The sequence below is a fragment of the Microcaecilia unicolor genome, chromosome 4, assembly GCF_901765095.1.
Source record: "Microcaecilia unicolor chromosome 4, aMicUni1.1, whole genome shotgun sequence".
NCBI classification, from domain to species: Eukaryota; Metazoa; Chordata; class Amphibia; order Gymnophiona; family Siphonopidae; genus Microcaecilia; species Microcaecilia unicolor.
Window position 1 is genome coordinate 195,917,688 of NC_044034.1, and position 13,141 is coordinate 195,930,828.

At 44.4% G+C, this 13,141-nt stretch overlaps 1 protein-coding gene across 6 annotated transcripts in view; it reads right to left on the bottom strand.

Moving 5' to 3' along the window:
* The window catches only part of HPS5 (HPS5 biogenesis of lysosomal organelles complex 2 subunit 2), a 379,294-nt gene that overhangs the window by 353,830 nt on the left and 12,323 nt on the right, over nucleotides 1–13,141 (bottom strand). For all 6 annotated transcript variants that reach the window (XR_003941938.1, XM_030201106.1, XM_030201107.1 and 3 more), the window contains exons 2-4: nucleotides 7,048–7,221; nucleotides 4,608–4,718; nucleotides 481–545 (exon numbers count right to left, since the gene is read on the bottom strand). Coding sequence is in view for 5 of the 6 variants with exons in the window: in XM_030201106.1 (XP_030056966.1) it covers nucleotides 481–545; nucleotides 4,608–4,718; nucleotides 7,048–7,155 (284 nt within the window). In the remaining variant the exon portion in view is untranslated. The remainder of the gene's footprint in view (nucleotides 1–480; nucleotides 546–4,607; nucleotides 4,719–7,047; nucleotides 7,222–13,141) is intronic.

The window sequence follows — 13,141 nt, forward strand, 5'->3', positions numbered from 1 at the left end:
GCAAAAGAAAGATGACAGCAGTATGAGAAAAAAATCCAGAAACCCTAGTTTCCTACCTACCAACAAAGCAAGCAAACTACACCTTTGAAATTGGAATGTCAGAAGAAAACACCTCTTTACATTGTGAGCTTACAGGACTCCTTCAGCTAAAAATGGTCTGTAGCTTGACTAACCTCAATGGAAACTGGGAGCACTGGTGGCATGTATCAGAACAAAATCTTCCTTTCATTGCTTGGTTTCTGATTCCAGCTGGGTCCTATGAAAAATGTTAGGACTCCACAAACTGATTTCCAGTTCCAGTAGGGATTCAAGGGCAGCGGCACCCAAACAGAAGGTAGCCCCTAAATTATCCAAGGCTAACAAAATTATTACTTATAGCTACCATTCTCTTGAAAGCACCAACGTAACAGCGTTATGTACAGCACACATTAGGAAGGTCAGGCTAAAATGCTTAGTTATTTAAAAAATGGAAGTTCCTACCTAGTAGCCACAGCAACATAATTGTCATCATGAGGGCAGCATGACACACGGGATATGGCACCTTCCTGCAGCAAAAGAGACCATGAGGAGTTACCATTTTATACAGACAGGCTCTGTACAGACACTTAAATACACACTGCTGTCTATTTTGCGTGGTGGAGTGGCAGGTTCTCACTGCTATTTAAGTCTTAGATTTTTTTCACTTGCAATATTACAAAGATTGCTGCAAATAATATTTTACTGTCAACTCCTGAAAAGAACATTCTACAAACTATACTACACAGAAATCTCCATCAGAGGAACAGAAACAAAACCTCCAACTCAATTCTACAAATTTAAACCTGATTGAACGCTGCCAAGCAAATGGAGCAGATAAGCAAAACTTCCTGCATTTGCACCTGTCAGTAGGTTTTAGCCAGAAGTTTCTCTGCAAAAGAACAAAGAAACAGGATACATGTAGTTTTTCTTTAATTAAGAAACTATGAAAATCTTACACACATTTGTAGCTATTTTCAATGTGGAAACATTTCCAAGGGGAAACTACCTACACAGTTTTGATTATTCAAAACTGTCTAGTTTTCTCCCATGTCTCCTCCTCCAAACCCTGACCTACCCTCCTAAAATACCCAGGAGACATACAACATGAGCAAGGGTGTACATATGTTGCTAATGAAAAAAATAAAAAAAAGCTAATTTCCACAGCTAAGACAGCATTTTACCTACAGAAAGGGCTTAGACTATTTCTCTCCATATAACCTCAAATTTGCAAACAAGACTGAAAGATATCCAATACTGCTAAACTCAGTGTAGTGTACAGTAGCATATATGCCGACATATTCAAAATTGGGGGATTTATACATCCTTTATTCTGCAAGAAAGATTCTTGTTTAAAAAAGTCTAACACTTATAGAACACTCCTGCAGGCTATCCAAATGTAGATGAAAAGACAACAGTGTCAGAACAAGTTGACACACTTAACCAAGACCTTAGAGAAAACAGCACCACTAAAAAAGGTCTTATGCCCCACTCAGAAACACTCACCTTGGTTTTCTCCAGAACGTCAGATCCTTAAACATGAAGGACGAAAACTGGAAAGGAGATGGCACAAATCTCACCTGGATGAAGACAGGCTAAACTGCAGGAAGCACATGGCAAAGTACCGCCAAGCCTTAACAGCAACCAAAAAAACAGTATTTCTCTCAATGCATTGCACAGGCTGCCAATTCAACCAAGCAGCTGTTCAGTATAGTAAACAGCCTACTGCAACCCCCACAACAGAACCGGCCTGCCAATGATTTTGCTGCATACTTTGCCAACAAAATTAAAAGTCTCCACCAGGACTTACACGCAATCCCACCCAGTCCACAACCAGTCAACCAGGGGTGCACAAACTCACCCCCTCCTAACAGAGACAGATGGAACACTTTTAACCTAATGACAGAGGAGAGAGCCTTGACAAAATCCTACGAGACCTTCGACCAACTACCTGCTCCCTAGATCCCTGCCCTGCAGCAGGCAAGTATGGGCCTTACAGAAGGCGCCACAAAAATTGTGAACACCTCTCTTTCTAAAGGGCAACTACCAACAGCATTCAAAAGGGCAGTGGTTCGCCCTCTGCTAAAGAAAAACAACCTTGACCAGGACAAACTTGAAAAGTTACAGGCCAGTATCCAACATCCCGTTTCTAGGGAAACTCTTAGAACAAGCAGTCTGTTTTCAACCTAATGAATGGATAGAAAAGAGTAACTAGCTAGATCCATGTCAATCTGGATTCAGACCCAGTTATGGAACAGAAACTGTCCTCGTATCCCTGCTAGATGATCTTCACAGAAACTGAGACAAGGGATCCGCTTCGATGTTAGTACTGCTAGATTTCTCAGCAGCTTTTTTTTTTTTTAATTTGTACCCCACGCTTTCCCACTCATGGCAGGCTCAATGCAGCTTACATGGGGCAATAGAGGGTTAAGTGACTTGCCCAGAGTCACAAGGAGCTGCCTGTTCCTGAAGTGGGAATCGAACTCAGTTCCTCAGTTCCCCAAGACCAAAGTCCACCACCCTAACCACTCCTCCACTCCACTCTTTTGACACTGTGGATCATATCATATCATGCTAGACCGACTGACAAACAGGTATCAATGGAACAGTACTTGCCTGGTTCAGATCCTATCAGACAGGCAACAATCCATAATGCTTGGCAACAACTCATCACCACCATGGACACTGACCTGCAGGGTACCACAAGGATCGATACTGTCACCTATTCTGTTCAATATCTACCTCAAGCCACTAGCTGAGCTGATTCGGTCAATGGGCACTCAGGTCTACATCTATGCGGATGATGTGCAGCTACTCATACCCATTGAACCTGACTTACCTACAGCCTTGAATAAACTGGATTACCTGTCTAACATCAATTCAAGAATGGGCTAAACACAACAAACTTTGCCTGAACCCAATTACATACCTGACATCAAAATCCCTTTTGGGAAGTATGAACTCCCCATCAAATCACAAGTCAAGAACCTTGGAATACAGTTAGATTCAACACTTACTCCGATTCCCCAAATCCAAGCACCCTTCAAGAGCTGCTTCTACTACCTGCGACAGCTACGCTGCCTCTCTCCTTACATCGAGAAGGTAAATCTTATCCCAGTTGTGCATGCCATGGTAACATCAAGACTAGATTACTGCAATGCACTAAACAATGGTCTGACTACAAACGGCCTGCACCAGCTCCAGTTGATTCAAAATGAAGCAGCATGACTCATAGGAGGTTGCAAGCGAGGTGACCACATCACACCATTTTTGCAAAAACTTAATTGGCTACCAGTACAATACAGGGCTAAATTTAAAACTCTAGGTCTGATCTTCAAGGCCCTGAAAGGAAATGGCCCCCGAGTACCTGAATAGGATGATCCTCCAAACACCGCCAAGAAGGTCCTCCCAAGGACTTTCACTAACCACACCCTCTCCAAAAGACATTGGATTGGAGGAGTGGTCTAGTGGTTAGGGTGGTGGACTTTGGTCAAGCACAGGCAGCTCCTTGTGACTCTGGGCAAGTCACTTAACCCTCCATTGCCCCATGTAAGCCGCATTAAGCCTGCAATGAGTGGGAAAGCGCGGGGTACAAAAATAAAATTACACGATGTGATAACCTGCAAGTGAGCCTTATCTGTAGTAGCCCCCACACTCTGGAATGCAGTGTCTGAAAGGCTCTGCTTAACACAAGACTATGTCTACCTCAGGAAGCAGGTGAAGGCTTGGCTCTAATTTGTTAGTCTCACTCACACACACAGTGACTTGGGCTGCACATACTGCAGCGGGACATGTTAATCCACTCCTACTCTAGCTGAGAAAATATTTAACCATCTCTCTGACCTCATGTGCAACTTTCTTCAAATCAGTCACCTTACTGTCTGACTTTTCCTAATTTCTTACTCATCTATGTGTTACAACTTCACCTTACTCTTCACTATCAATTATAATGTTCTATTACGTATTGTGTTGACATTGCAAATAATATACCATGCCATATTTTGTATTGTTAGTTGAATATTTTTACTGCTGTAACTGCCTATTGCTCGTGTTTGATCTATTCTTACAGTACACCGCCTTGAGTGAATTCCTTCAAAAAGGCGGTAAATAAATCCTAATAAATAAATAAAAGACCCCAACATCAATCCTAGACATCACCAAAGCAGTACTGGCATATTTATTTATTTATACATACAATTTGGTATACCATAAGGTCACAAAAGTATCAATGCAGTTTACACTAAACCTTAAAATGAAACGGAACAATACTTAAACAAGGACAAAAACAAACAAAAACTGTCGAACAAATACATGAGGAGGGGAGGTAAAACCAGTAACACAAAATTCAGAACACAAAAGGAATAATAAAACTCAAAAAACAAAGGTTAGAATAGAAAATATCTTTTTGAACAACCACTTAAGTCTAATGTAAGAAGGGTCTGATCTCAGGAAGTTGGTTCCATAGAGGTGGAGCCACACAAGCAGGAGAGCAATGCAGTAGGTGCCTTATAGTGAAAGTGTATCTGGCCTCCCTTCTTGATGTCCACATAAAATTATCCTTTTCCTTAAGGAAATACTGCCGTTACGTTTACCTTATGGGCAAGGATAAGCCTTTGCTTCCAGCCATCCTTCTGGATAAGATTCAGTCCACCACCTGAACTGCCCAAAGCAAGCCATTTCCGGGATACCGCTATACAAGTACACTGGTGGGGGGGGAGAAAAGACACCACAGAATTCCACTGAAATGTGATACAACAGACAACAAACAGCAAGACGCATGGCTCAGCACACATGCACATTAGGGTTGCAGATTTAACACATTCAAATTTTTAACAACCGCTAAAATATTTAATCACTAGTAAAAAAAGGCCCGTTTCTGACACAAATGAAACGGGCGCTAGCAAGGTTTTCCTCAGAGTGTGTATGTTTGAGAGAGAGTGTGTGTGAGAGATGGAGTGTGTGTGTCATAGAGAGAATGAGAGAGAGACAGAGACAGCGTGTGGGTGTGTGTGTATGTTTGTGAGAGAGAGAGAGTGTGTGTGTGACAAACAGAGTGTGATAGACAGGGAGTGTGTCATAGAGAGTGTATGTGAGAGACAGTGAGTGTGAGCGAGCCCCCCCCTCGCAGGGCCCCCACCCCCACCTCTCTGTCCCCCCTCCAGCCATCCATGTCCAGTGACCCTCCTCTCCCCCTGCCCCCCCTGCAGTTACCCATGTCCAGTGACCCTCCCCTTCCCCCCCCCCGGCGCATCAAACCCCCTCTCCACCCGCAGCTGCAAGTGGTAACGCTGTCCGGCCGCTGCTGCTTCTCCTGTTGAGCAGCAGTGGCCGTTTCAAAAAGAAAAGAAGCGATAAATGTTTTTAAACCCAGCCCAAATCATTTGGAAATGCCCGAGTCTTAAAACGCAGTCTCTGCAGCCACTCCTCCTCTTGCCTCCACGTCACTGCCCTTGGAGGAAGACCCCGGAAGTGCGCAGTGACGTGACAGGCGAGAGGAGGAGCGGCTGCAGAGACAGCATTTTAAGACTCGGGCATTTGCGAATGATTTGGGCTATGTTTAAAACATTTTTCACTTCTTTTCTTTTTGTAGCGGCCGCTGCTGCTCAACAGGAGAAGCAGCAGCAGCAGCCGGACAGTGTTACTACTGGCATCTGCGGGTAGCGAGGGTTTGTGTGGTGCCGCGCTTGTAGTTTTTTGATGCGCCGCTCCCTGCCACTTGCTCCGAAGTGGCAGGGAGCGGCGCACTGACAGCTGATTCCCAGGCAGGGGGAGGAGTAGGGAAACACGTTGGTTGGTTGCCTTGCCTCTCACTGTTCCGCCCTCGACGTCATCAAGTTTTGACACGAGGGCAGGACAGAAAGAGATGGTGACAGACTGACGAACCTAACGAATCTTACGAACCTTTCACTTCAGTGAAGCCACGGAGTCAGCTTCAGAATGTTGGCGGTGGAAATTATTATAGTAGTTGATTAACACTGGCGTCAGCGGCAGGCAGAAGGCTGGCTCTTCTGGACCCAAACAGGAAAGCTCTGATTTAACTGTTTCTGGGTCCAGCAGAGCCTGCCATATGCTACTCTTCCTCCCTCCCTGTGAAGCCTTTGGTCTCACCTTGCTACCGTGAGTCGGCAACTCTAGGAGCTGTATCACCAGCATTACACAGCCAACCCAATGCAGAGCCTTGAGCATCTGCGCATCTCAAGGCCGGATTCCGTCCTCTCCAAAACAGAAGTTTGGTGGGAGCGAGAGCCGGCTAGTCATGAGAATGTGCAGATGCTCAAGGCCATGCATTGGGTGGCCCATGCGATGCAGCTCCTAGAGTCACTGTTCTGTGGCTGCCTCAATGCCAGTTCCTGAAGCCTTTCTCCACCCTGGGCCACTCAGCATGGAGAACTCACCACAGAGAAGCCCCAGACTGCTGCAGCTGTCTCCCTGCTCCACTCCTGCCAACAAGAGAAGAGGGGAAGAGATAGGACAGATGTAGATGGAAAGGGGCAGAGTGTGTGCAGAGGAGAGGGTAGACACTGGATGGAATTGGAAGGCTGGGGGAGGAGAATGCAGAAAAGGTGAGTGTCGACTGGGTGAGAGGGTGGCAAGAGGGCTGACACTGTTGCATACTGCATGTATAGATTACTTTTCTTTTTTTTTAAATAGGGGATGGAACTAAGATGGTGCTTGTAGAGCGGACGGAGAGGAGAGAGGAAAAGATGTTGGACCAGTGAGGCAGAGATGAGGGATAGAGGCAGAAATAAGATGCTTGCAGGCATCTTTTAATTGCATGATTAATTACGATTAAAATGTTAAATCTTCCTGCAGCCCTAATATTTATATTCTGATATATGTCATCATTTGCTCATTTATGACCTGAAGAAGGTTGTATTGCCTTGAAAAGTTAACAAATGTATTGATTTAGTCTAATAAAAAAAAGGTATATTTTCTTTTATTACATTTTATACAAAGGAACTTGCATAGAACCAGAGAAATGTCTTAAATCTACCATGTACAAAGGATCTACACAATCACATCCATGCTCACCTTCAAACGACTAGAGTCCAGCCGGAGTGCAGCCAGTAATGGATCCAGAGACTCAAATTCTGCCAATACATGGCTGTAAGATTCTGGTATTAATGGAACAGATGACATTTAAGTATGGAAGGCTTTTGGGTCTGTTGCATCGATGGTTATCTTGCATTACATTATGCGTCTCTCCTGAAAGATAATGTTGTTTTACTTCATAACAATATCTGTTTGACAAGAAAGCACACAAACTGCCCATTCATACCAATCGTTTTGATTGCTTGCACCTAACATGCATCTATTGAGCTGATCCAAGAGAAGGCAAACAGCCTCCTTCACGCCAGAAGGACAGTTTCAGGGTCAAGCCAAACTCCCTGCAAAGCTCAAACTTGGAAGATTGTCACACTGGGCCATCACATGCTAGTACATATAAATTGTGCAAATTAGGGCATCCACTTAAGGTTTCATTGCTCTATGCATTTATCTGACATTTACAGTTCAAAGCAAACAACATTGAAAATAAGAAATACTATTTCAATGGATCAATACTGAAGTGAAAACAAATACAGTATGGACCGGATAAATGGTGCTACTACTGCTACTACTACTTCTACTACTATTTAGCATTTCTATAGCGCTACAAGGCGAACACAGCGCTGCACAAACATAGAAGAAAGACAGTCCCTGCTCAAAGAGCTTACAATCTAATAGACAAAAAATAAAGTAAGCAAATCAAATCAATTAATGTGTACAAGGAAAGGAGGGTAGTTGGAGGCGAGTGGTTACAAGTGGTTACGAGTCAAAAGCAATGTTAAAGAGATTTAAAGGTGGCCAAGGATGGGGCAAGACGTAGGGGCTCAGGAAGTTTATTCCAAGCGTAGGGTGCAGCGAGACAGAAGACGCAAAGTCTGGAGTTGGCAGTAGTGGAGAAGGGAACAGATAAGAAGGATTTATCCATGGAGCGGAGTGCACGGGAAGGGGTGTAGGGAAGGACGAGTGTGGAGAGATACTGGGGAGCAGCAGAGTGAGTACATTTATAGGTTAGTAGAAGAAGTTTGAACAGGATGCGAAAACGGATAGGGAGCCAGTGAAGCGACTTGAGGAGAGGGGTAGTATGAGTAAAGTGACCCTGGCGGAAGACGAGACGGGCAACAGAGTTTTGAACCGATTGGAGAGGGGAGAGGTGACTAAGTGGGAGGCCAGCAAGAAGCAGATTGCAGTAGTCTAAATGAGAGGTGACAAGGGTGTGGATGAGGGTTTTGGTAGAGTGCTCGGAAAGAAAGGGGCGGATTTTACGGATGTTGTAAAGAAAGAAACGACAGGTCTTGGCGATCTGCTGGATATGAGCAGAGAAGAGTCAAAGATGACCCCAAGGTTTCGAGCTGAGGAGACAGGGAGAATGAGAGAGCCATCAACAGAAACAGAAAACGTGGGGGGGGGGGGGGGGGGGGGTGGGGGGGTGGGTTTGGGGGGAAAAATGAGAAGCTCGGTTTTGGTCATGTTTAATTTCAGGTGGCGTTGAGACATCCAGACAGCAATGTCAGACAAGCACGCTGAAACTTTGGTTGGATGCAAGGTGAGATATCAGGGGTAGAAAGGTAGATTTGGGAGTCATCAGCATAGAGATGGTAGGAAAAGCCATGGGATGAGATTAGTGAACCAAGGGAAGAAGTGAAGATAGAAAAGAGGAGGGGACCAAGAACAGAACCCTGAGGTACGCCGACAGGCAGAGGGATAGAAGTAGAACAGGATCCACCAGAGTGAACACTAAAGGTGCAGAGGGAGAGGTAGGAAGAGAACCAGGAAAGGACAGAGCCCTGGAATCCAAGTGAGGACAGGGTATCGAGAAGTATGCTGTGATCGACAGGGTCAAAAGCAGCGGAAAGATCAAGAAGAATGAGGATGGAATATTGACCTCTGGATTTAGCCAGTAATAGGTCGTTGGAGACTTTAGTAAGCGCAGTTTCGGTTGAGTGGAGAGGGCGAAAACCAGATTGTAGTGGGTCAAGAATAGCGCAAAGTTTGGTGCTGGGAAAATCTGTGTTAAGTTAGTATTCTATAAAGGGTGCTCGGCGCAGACTACCCATTATAGAATAGCAGCTTAGAATGGATTTTGTGACTAACAGCCCCCTCCCCCCACCAAAAACAGATTCTTTAAAATTTTAAACTAATCCTACCAACAAAGCTGCTGAGACTCTCCTCATTGGTAATGGTGTTCCTTATGGAGTACTTATGCGGTTGCTAGTGCTCCAGATAACCTCCTGATTATGTTTGTGCAGCGCTGCGTATGCCTTGTAGCGCTATAGAAATGCTAAATAGTAGTAGTAGTAAGGCTCCATGTGGGCTACCTCTCTGCCTGCCCCACAGCACAAAAACCCCCACAGCTGTCTTTTGACAACCACTACCCTGTATACTCTCCTGTGGCCTTCCCAATCCCCCCCCCCCCTTTAGCTGTCTCCTAATGTCTACCACATAACTTACCGCACGCTAATCTGGAGCTACCACTGGCCCAACACTGGGGAAAATAGTGCTGCAATTTTTAGAACAGTGTTAACCAGCAGTAATCGAGCAGTGCTGAGCGCTATCCAGTTACTGCCAGGTTAGCACAGGAGCCCTTACCACCACCTCAATGGTAAGAGCTCCCTCTCACATGGCCACACAGCAAGAACAATCTTACCCCATGGCCATTTTCAGCCTTTATAACCCACTGCGATAAAAAGGGCCACAGCGCACAACAAAAACAGCCCCTGCAGCTAGCACAGTGTCCTTTATACCACAGCTGGTAAAAGGACCCCTGAATTTTTCCATGCCTCTCCCCCCCCCCCCCCCCACCTGGACATCCCCCAGAAAAATGAATCTATATGTCTACACGGGAAAAAGATTTAGATGTGGAATGGAATAAGACCAATTGGAGGAGATTCTTTTACACAGTTACAAGATGTCCATGCTGCTAAACTGAAGGAACATAACTCTGAAGTAGAGAGCTGCACGGGAACGGGGTTTGCGGGAATCCCGCGGAACCCGCAGGATTCCCGCAGGGATGGAAGCAGTTCTGCGGGGTTCCCGTGTAAGTGTAAGCTACACCTGCACCAGCCTCTCATCTACCGAGCACCAAGTTCTTTGAGTGCTACCTCCTCCTCCTCCTTGCTTTAACAGCACAAATGTGGAAAGTCTTCCATTAAGGAGGTGGTAGAGACACAAATGATGATGGAATTCAAAAAGGCGTGGGATGAACACAGAGGATCTCTAATTAGAAAATGGAAGTTATAAAAAACCTAATCTTAAATGGCTGCATGTGTGTGGATGTATTAAGTAATACTTAGATGGCGACTCTGGCTGTGATTAACTAGGGCCAATACCGGGCAGACTTGTATGGTCTGTGTCTAATATATGGAAGTCTGGTTTAGGATGAGCTGGAAAGGGCTTAGACAGCAACTTCAGTGGCTGGAACATAAGGACAGTTCTGGACAGATTTTTACGATCTGTGTCCCACAAATGAGAAGACGCATAGACTGGAGTGGGCTTCAACGACAACTCCAGCAGTTGGAACATAAAGATAGGGCCAGATAGACTTCTATGGTCTATGTTCCAGAAACACAAAAGAAAGACCATAAACTCGTTCATTTAATCATGAATAGATAATGAGTGTGACTATTGGGCAGACTGGATGGACCATTCAGGTCTTTATTTGCTGTCACTTCTATGTTACAATTAATCCTCTTTGCTCCCGGGCTGATAAGCAGACCTCAGCTCTGACACAGGCATGAGCATCAGATGTCACCTGACCTACTGGCGCGTGCATGTGGTGACCTCTCAGCACACAGTGCCAGTAAATCAGAGACAAATCTTACATTTGCACACATGTTCCAAGTTTCAGCTTCCATTCCTTCCTTGCCTACAGTGCTGTGGCTCAAATCCAGAGAGAGACTGAGGGAGCTGATTGGAATTTTCTTTTATGTACCATTAAATTCTTACAGTGATGGATGGGGATGGGTTAATTTCTTGTGGGAACGGGTGGGGATGGGTAAGCTTTCTGTCCCCGTGCAACTCTCTACTCTGAAGTATTAATGAGATCAGGGTCAATGCCATGAATAATAGATACAACTTACTATGTGGCGGAGATTATATGGAGAAAATGGCACTTATTTCCATATGTGGTGGACTTGTCCAGCAATATGCCCTTATTTTGGGACATTCTTGGAATTAGTTGCCAAAAATGTGTCTTTTCAGAATGGGTTTTGCTGGTTTAGATATTTTAAATTACCAGCTTATTGCCTCTTAGGTGCCAGATAGAAAATTGTAAAGTTGTGGAAAATGAACACAGATCTAACCTGGAGACCAAGATTGAATTATCTGTTTTTAATGAAGAAATTAACAGCACTCAAACATGATAGAGGCAACCAGTTTGAAAAACTTTGGATTCCTCTGCATGATGATGACTAGTGTCATTTGGAAGTAACAGAAGGGAAGGTTATGGGAATATGAATGTATACTTTTGGCAACTGCATCAGGGTCAAGTACTTAAAACAATGCAGATTCTTATGTGACATAGTAACACAGTAGATGGTGGCAGATAAAGACCAATATGGTCCATCCAGTCTGCCCAACAAGATAAACTCATTATATATGGTATGAAGCGTTACATCATATGATCTTGATTATCCTTGCCTTTTTTTAGGCATAGACCGTAGAAGTCTGCCCGGCATTGGCCCTGTTCTAACATTTCTGAAGTTGTTGTCAAAGTCCCTGAACAGGTCCACTCCAGCCTCGATCAGGGCATAGACCATAGAAGTCTGCCCTGCACTGGCTTTCCTACCTAATATCCCCTAAGCGTTTTTGGATCCTATCCTTCTAAACAGGATTCCTTTGTATTTGTTACATGCATTTTTGAATTCCGCTACAGTTTTCATCTCTACCAGTTCCCATGGGAGGGCATTACAGATATCTACTACCCTCTCAGTGAAAAAATACTTCCTGACATTATTCCTGCTTCAGTTCATGCTCTCTAGTTCTACCACCTTCCCATCTCTGGAAATGGTTTGTTTGTGGATTAATACCTTTCAAATATCTGAATTTCTGTATCATATCACCTGTGAAGAAACAGTGTCTTTTATGCCTGTAAAATGTATTGGATATTTTCCTGCATTAATTATGTCCTGAAGTGTATTTCTTCTATTTGGCCAGCAGGTGGTGTTTCTTTGCTGTAAAGCTGTTAGAGAAATTAATGTTCTTTTCTTTAGTTTAACACAAACAGGAAGCAAGATGCAGTATATTTTTTTTAAATGTTCTTGTTCCGGGCTCCGATTGGCCCAGGAGCTCATTTTCATTTGAGGAGTACTGGCTTTTCCTCCAGTCTTAGCCAGGAAGAAAAGAACAACAGATCTCTTTGCTAAGGTCCTGTAAACAGTTATATTTGATAACTAGTGAGTATGTCCTGATCTTCCCAGGTACTTTTTAGAAAGTAAGGGAAAATTAGGTTCTTACCTTGGTAATTTTCTTTCCTTTAGTCACAGCAGATGAATCCATTATGAATGGGTTGTGTCCACCTACCAGCAGGGGGAGATAGAGAACACTGAAAACCATAGTGCCTCTAGGACGGCTAGCTCCATCTGCCTCTCAGTATTTTGAAGCAGTGTTAAACCACAAAGTAGCATAACATGAACCTTCCTCACAGCGAACGAATGCCCCAGAAAAGGAGCAATAACACAAAGGAGGGACAAACTCAACCTCCTGTAGTAGAACAGAAATCCTGAAGACTGTTTTCCAACTTCTCCCAATGAGGGAACATGTCTGCAGGAAAAACTGAACACAAAACAGAGTCAATCAGGGAGGGATCATGGATTCATCTGCTGTGACTAAAGGAAAGAAAATTACCAAGGTAAGAACCTAATTTTCCCTTCCTTGTCATCAGCAGCAGATGAATCCATTACGAATGGGATGTATCAAAGCAATGCCTAGATAGGGCGGGAACAAGCCACACCACGCGCAAGCACTTGTGCTCCAAAAAGCACGTCCCTCCTGGCAGCCACATCCAGCCTTTAATGACGGGCAAAAGAGAACTTAGAAGCCCAAGTAGCTGCACTACATATCTCTTGAAGAGAGAGTGCTCCCG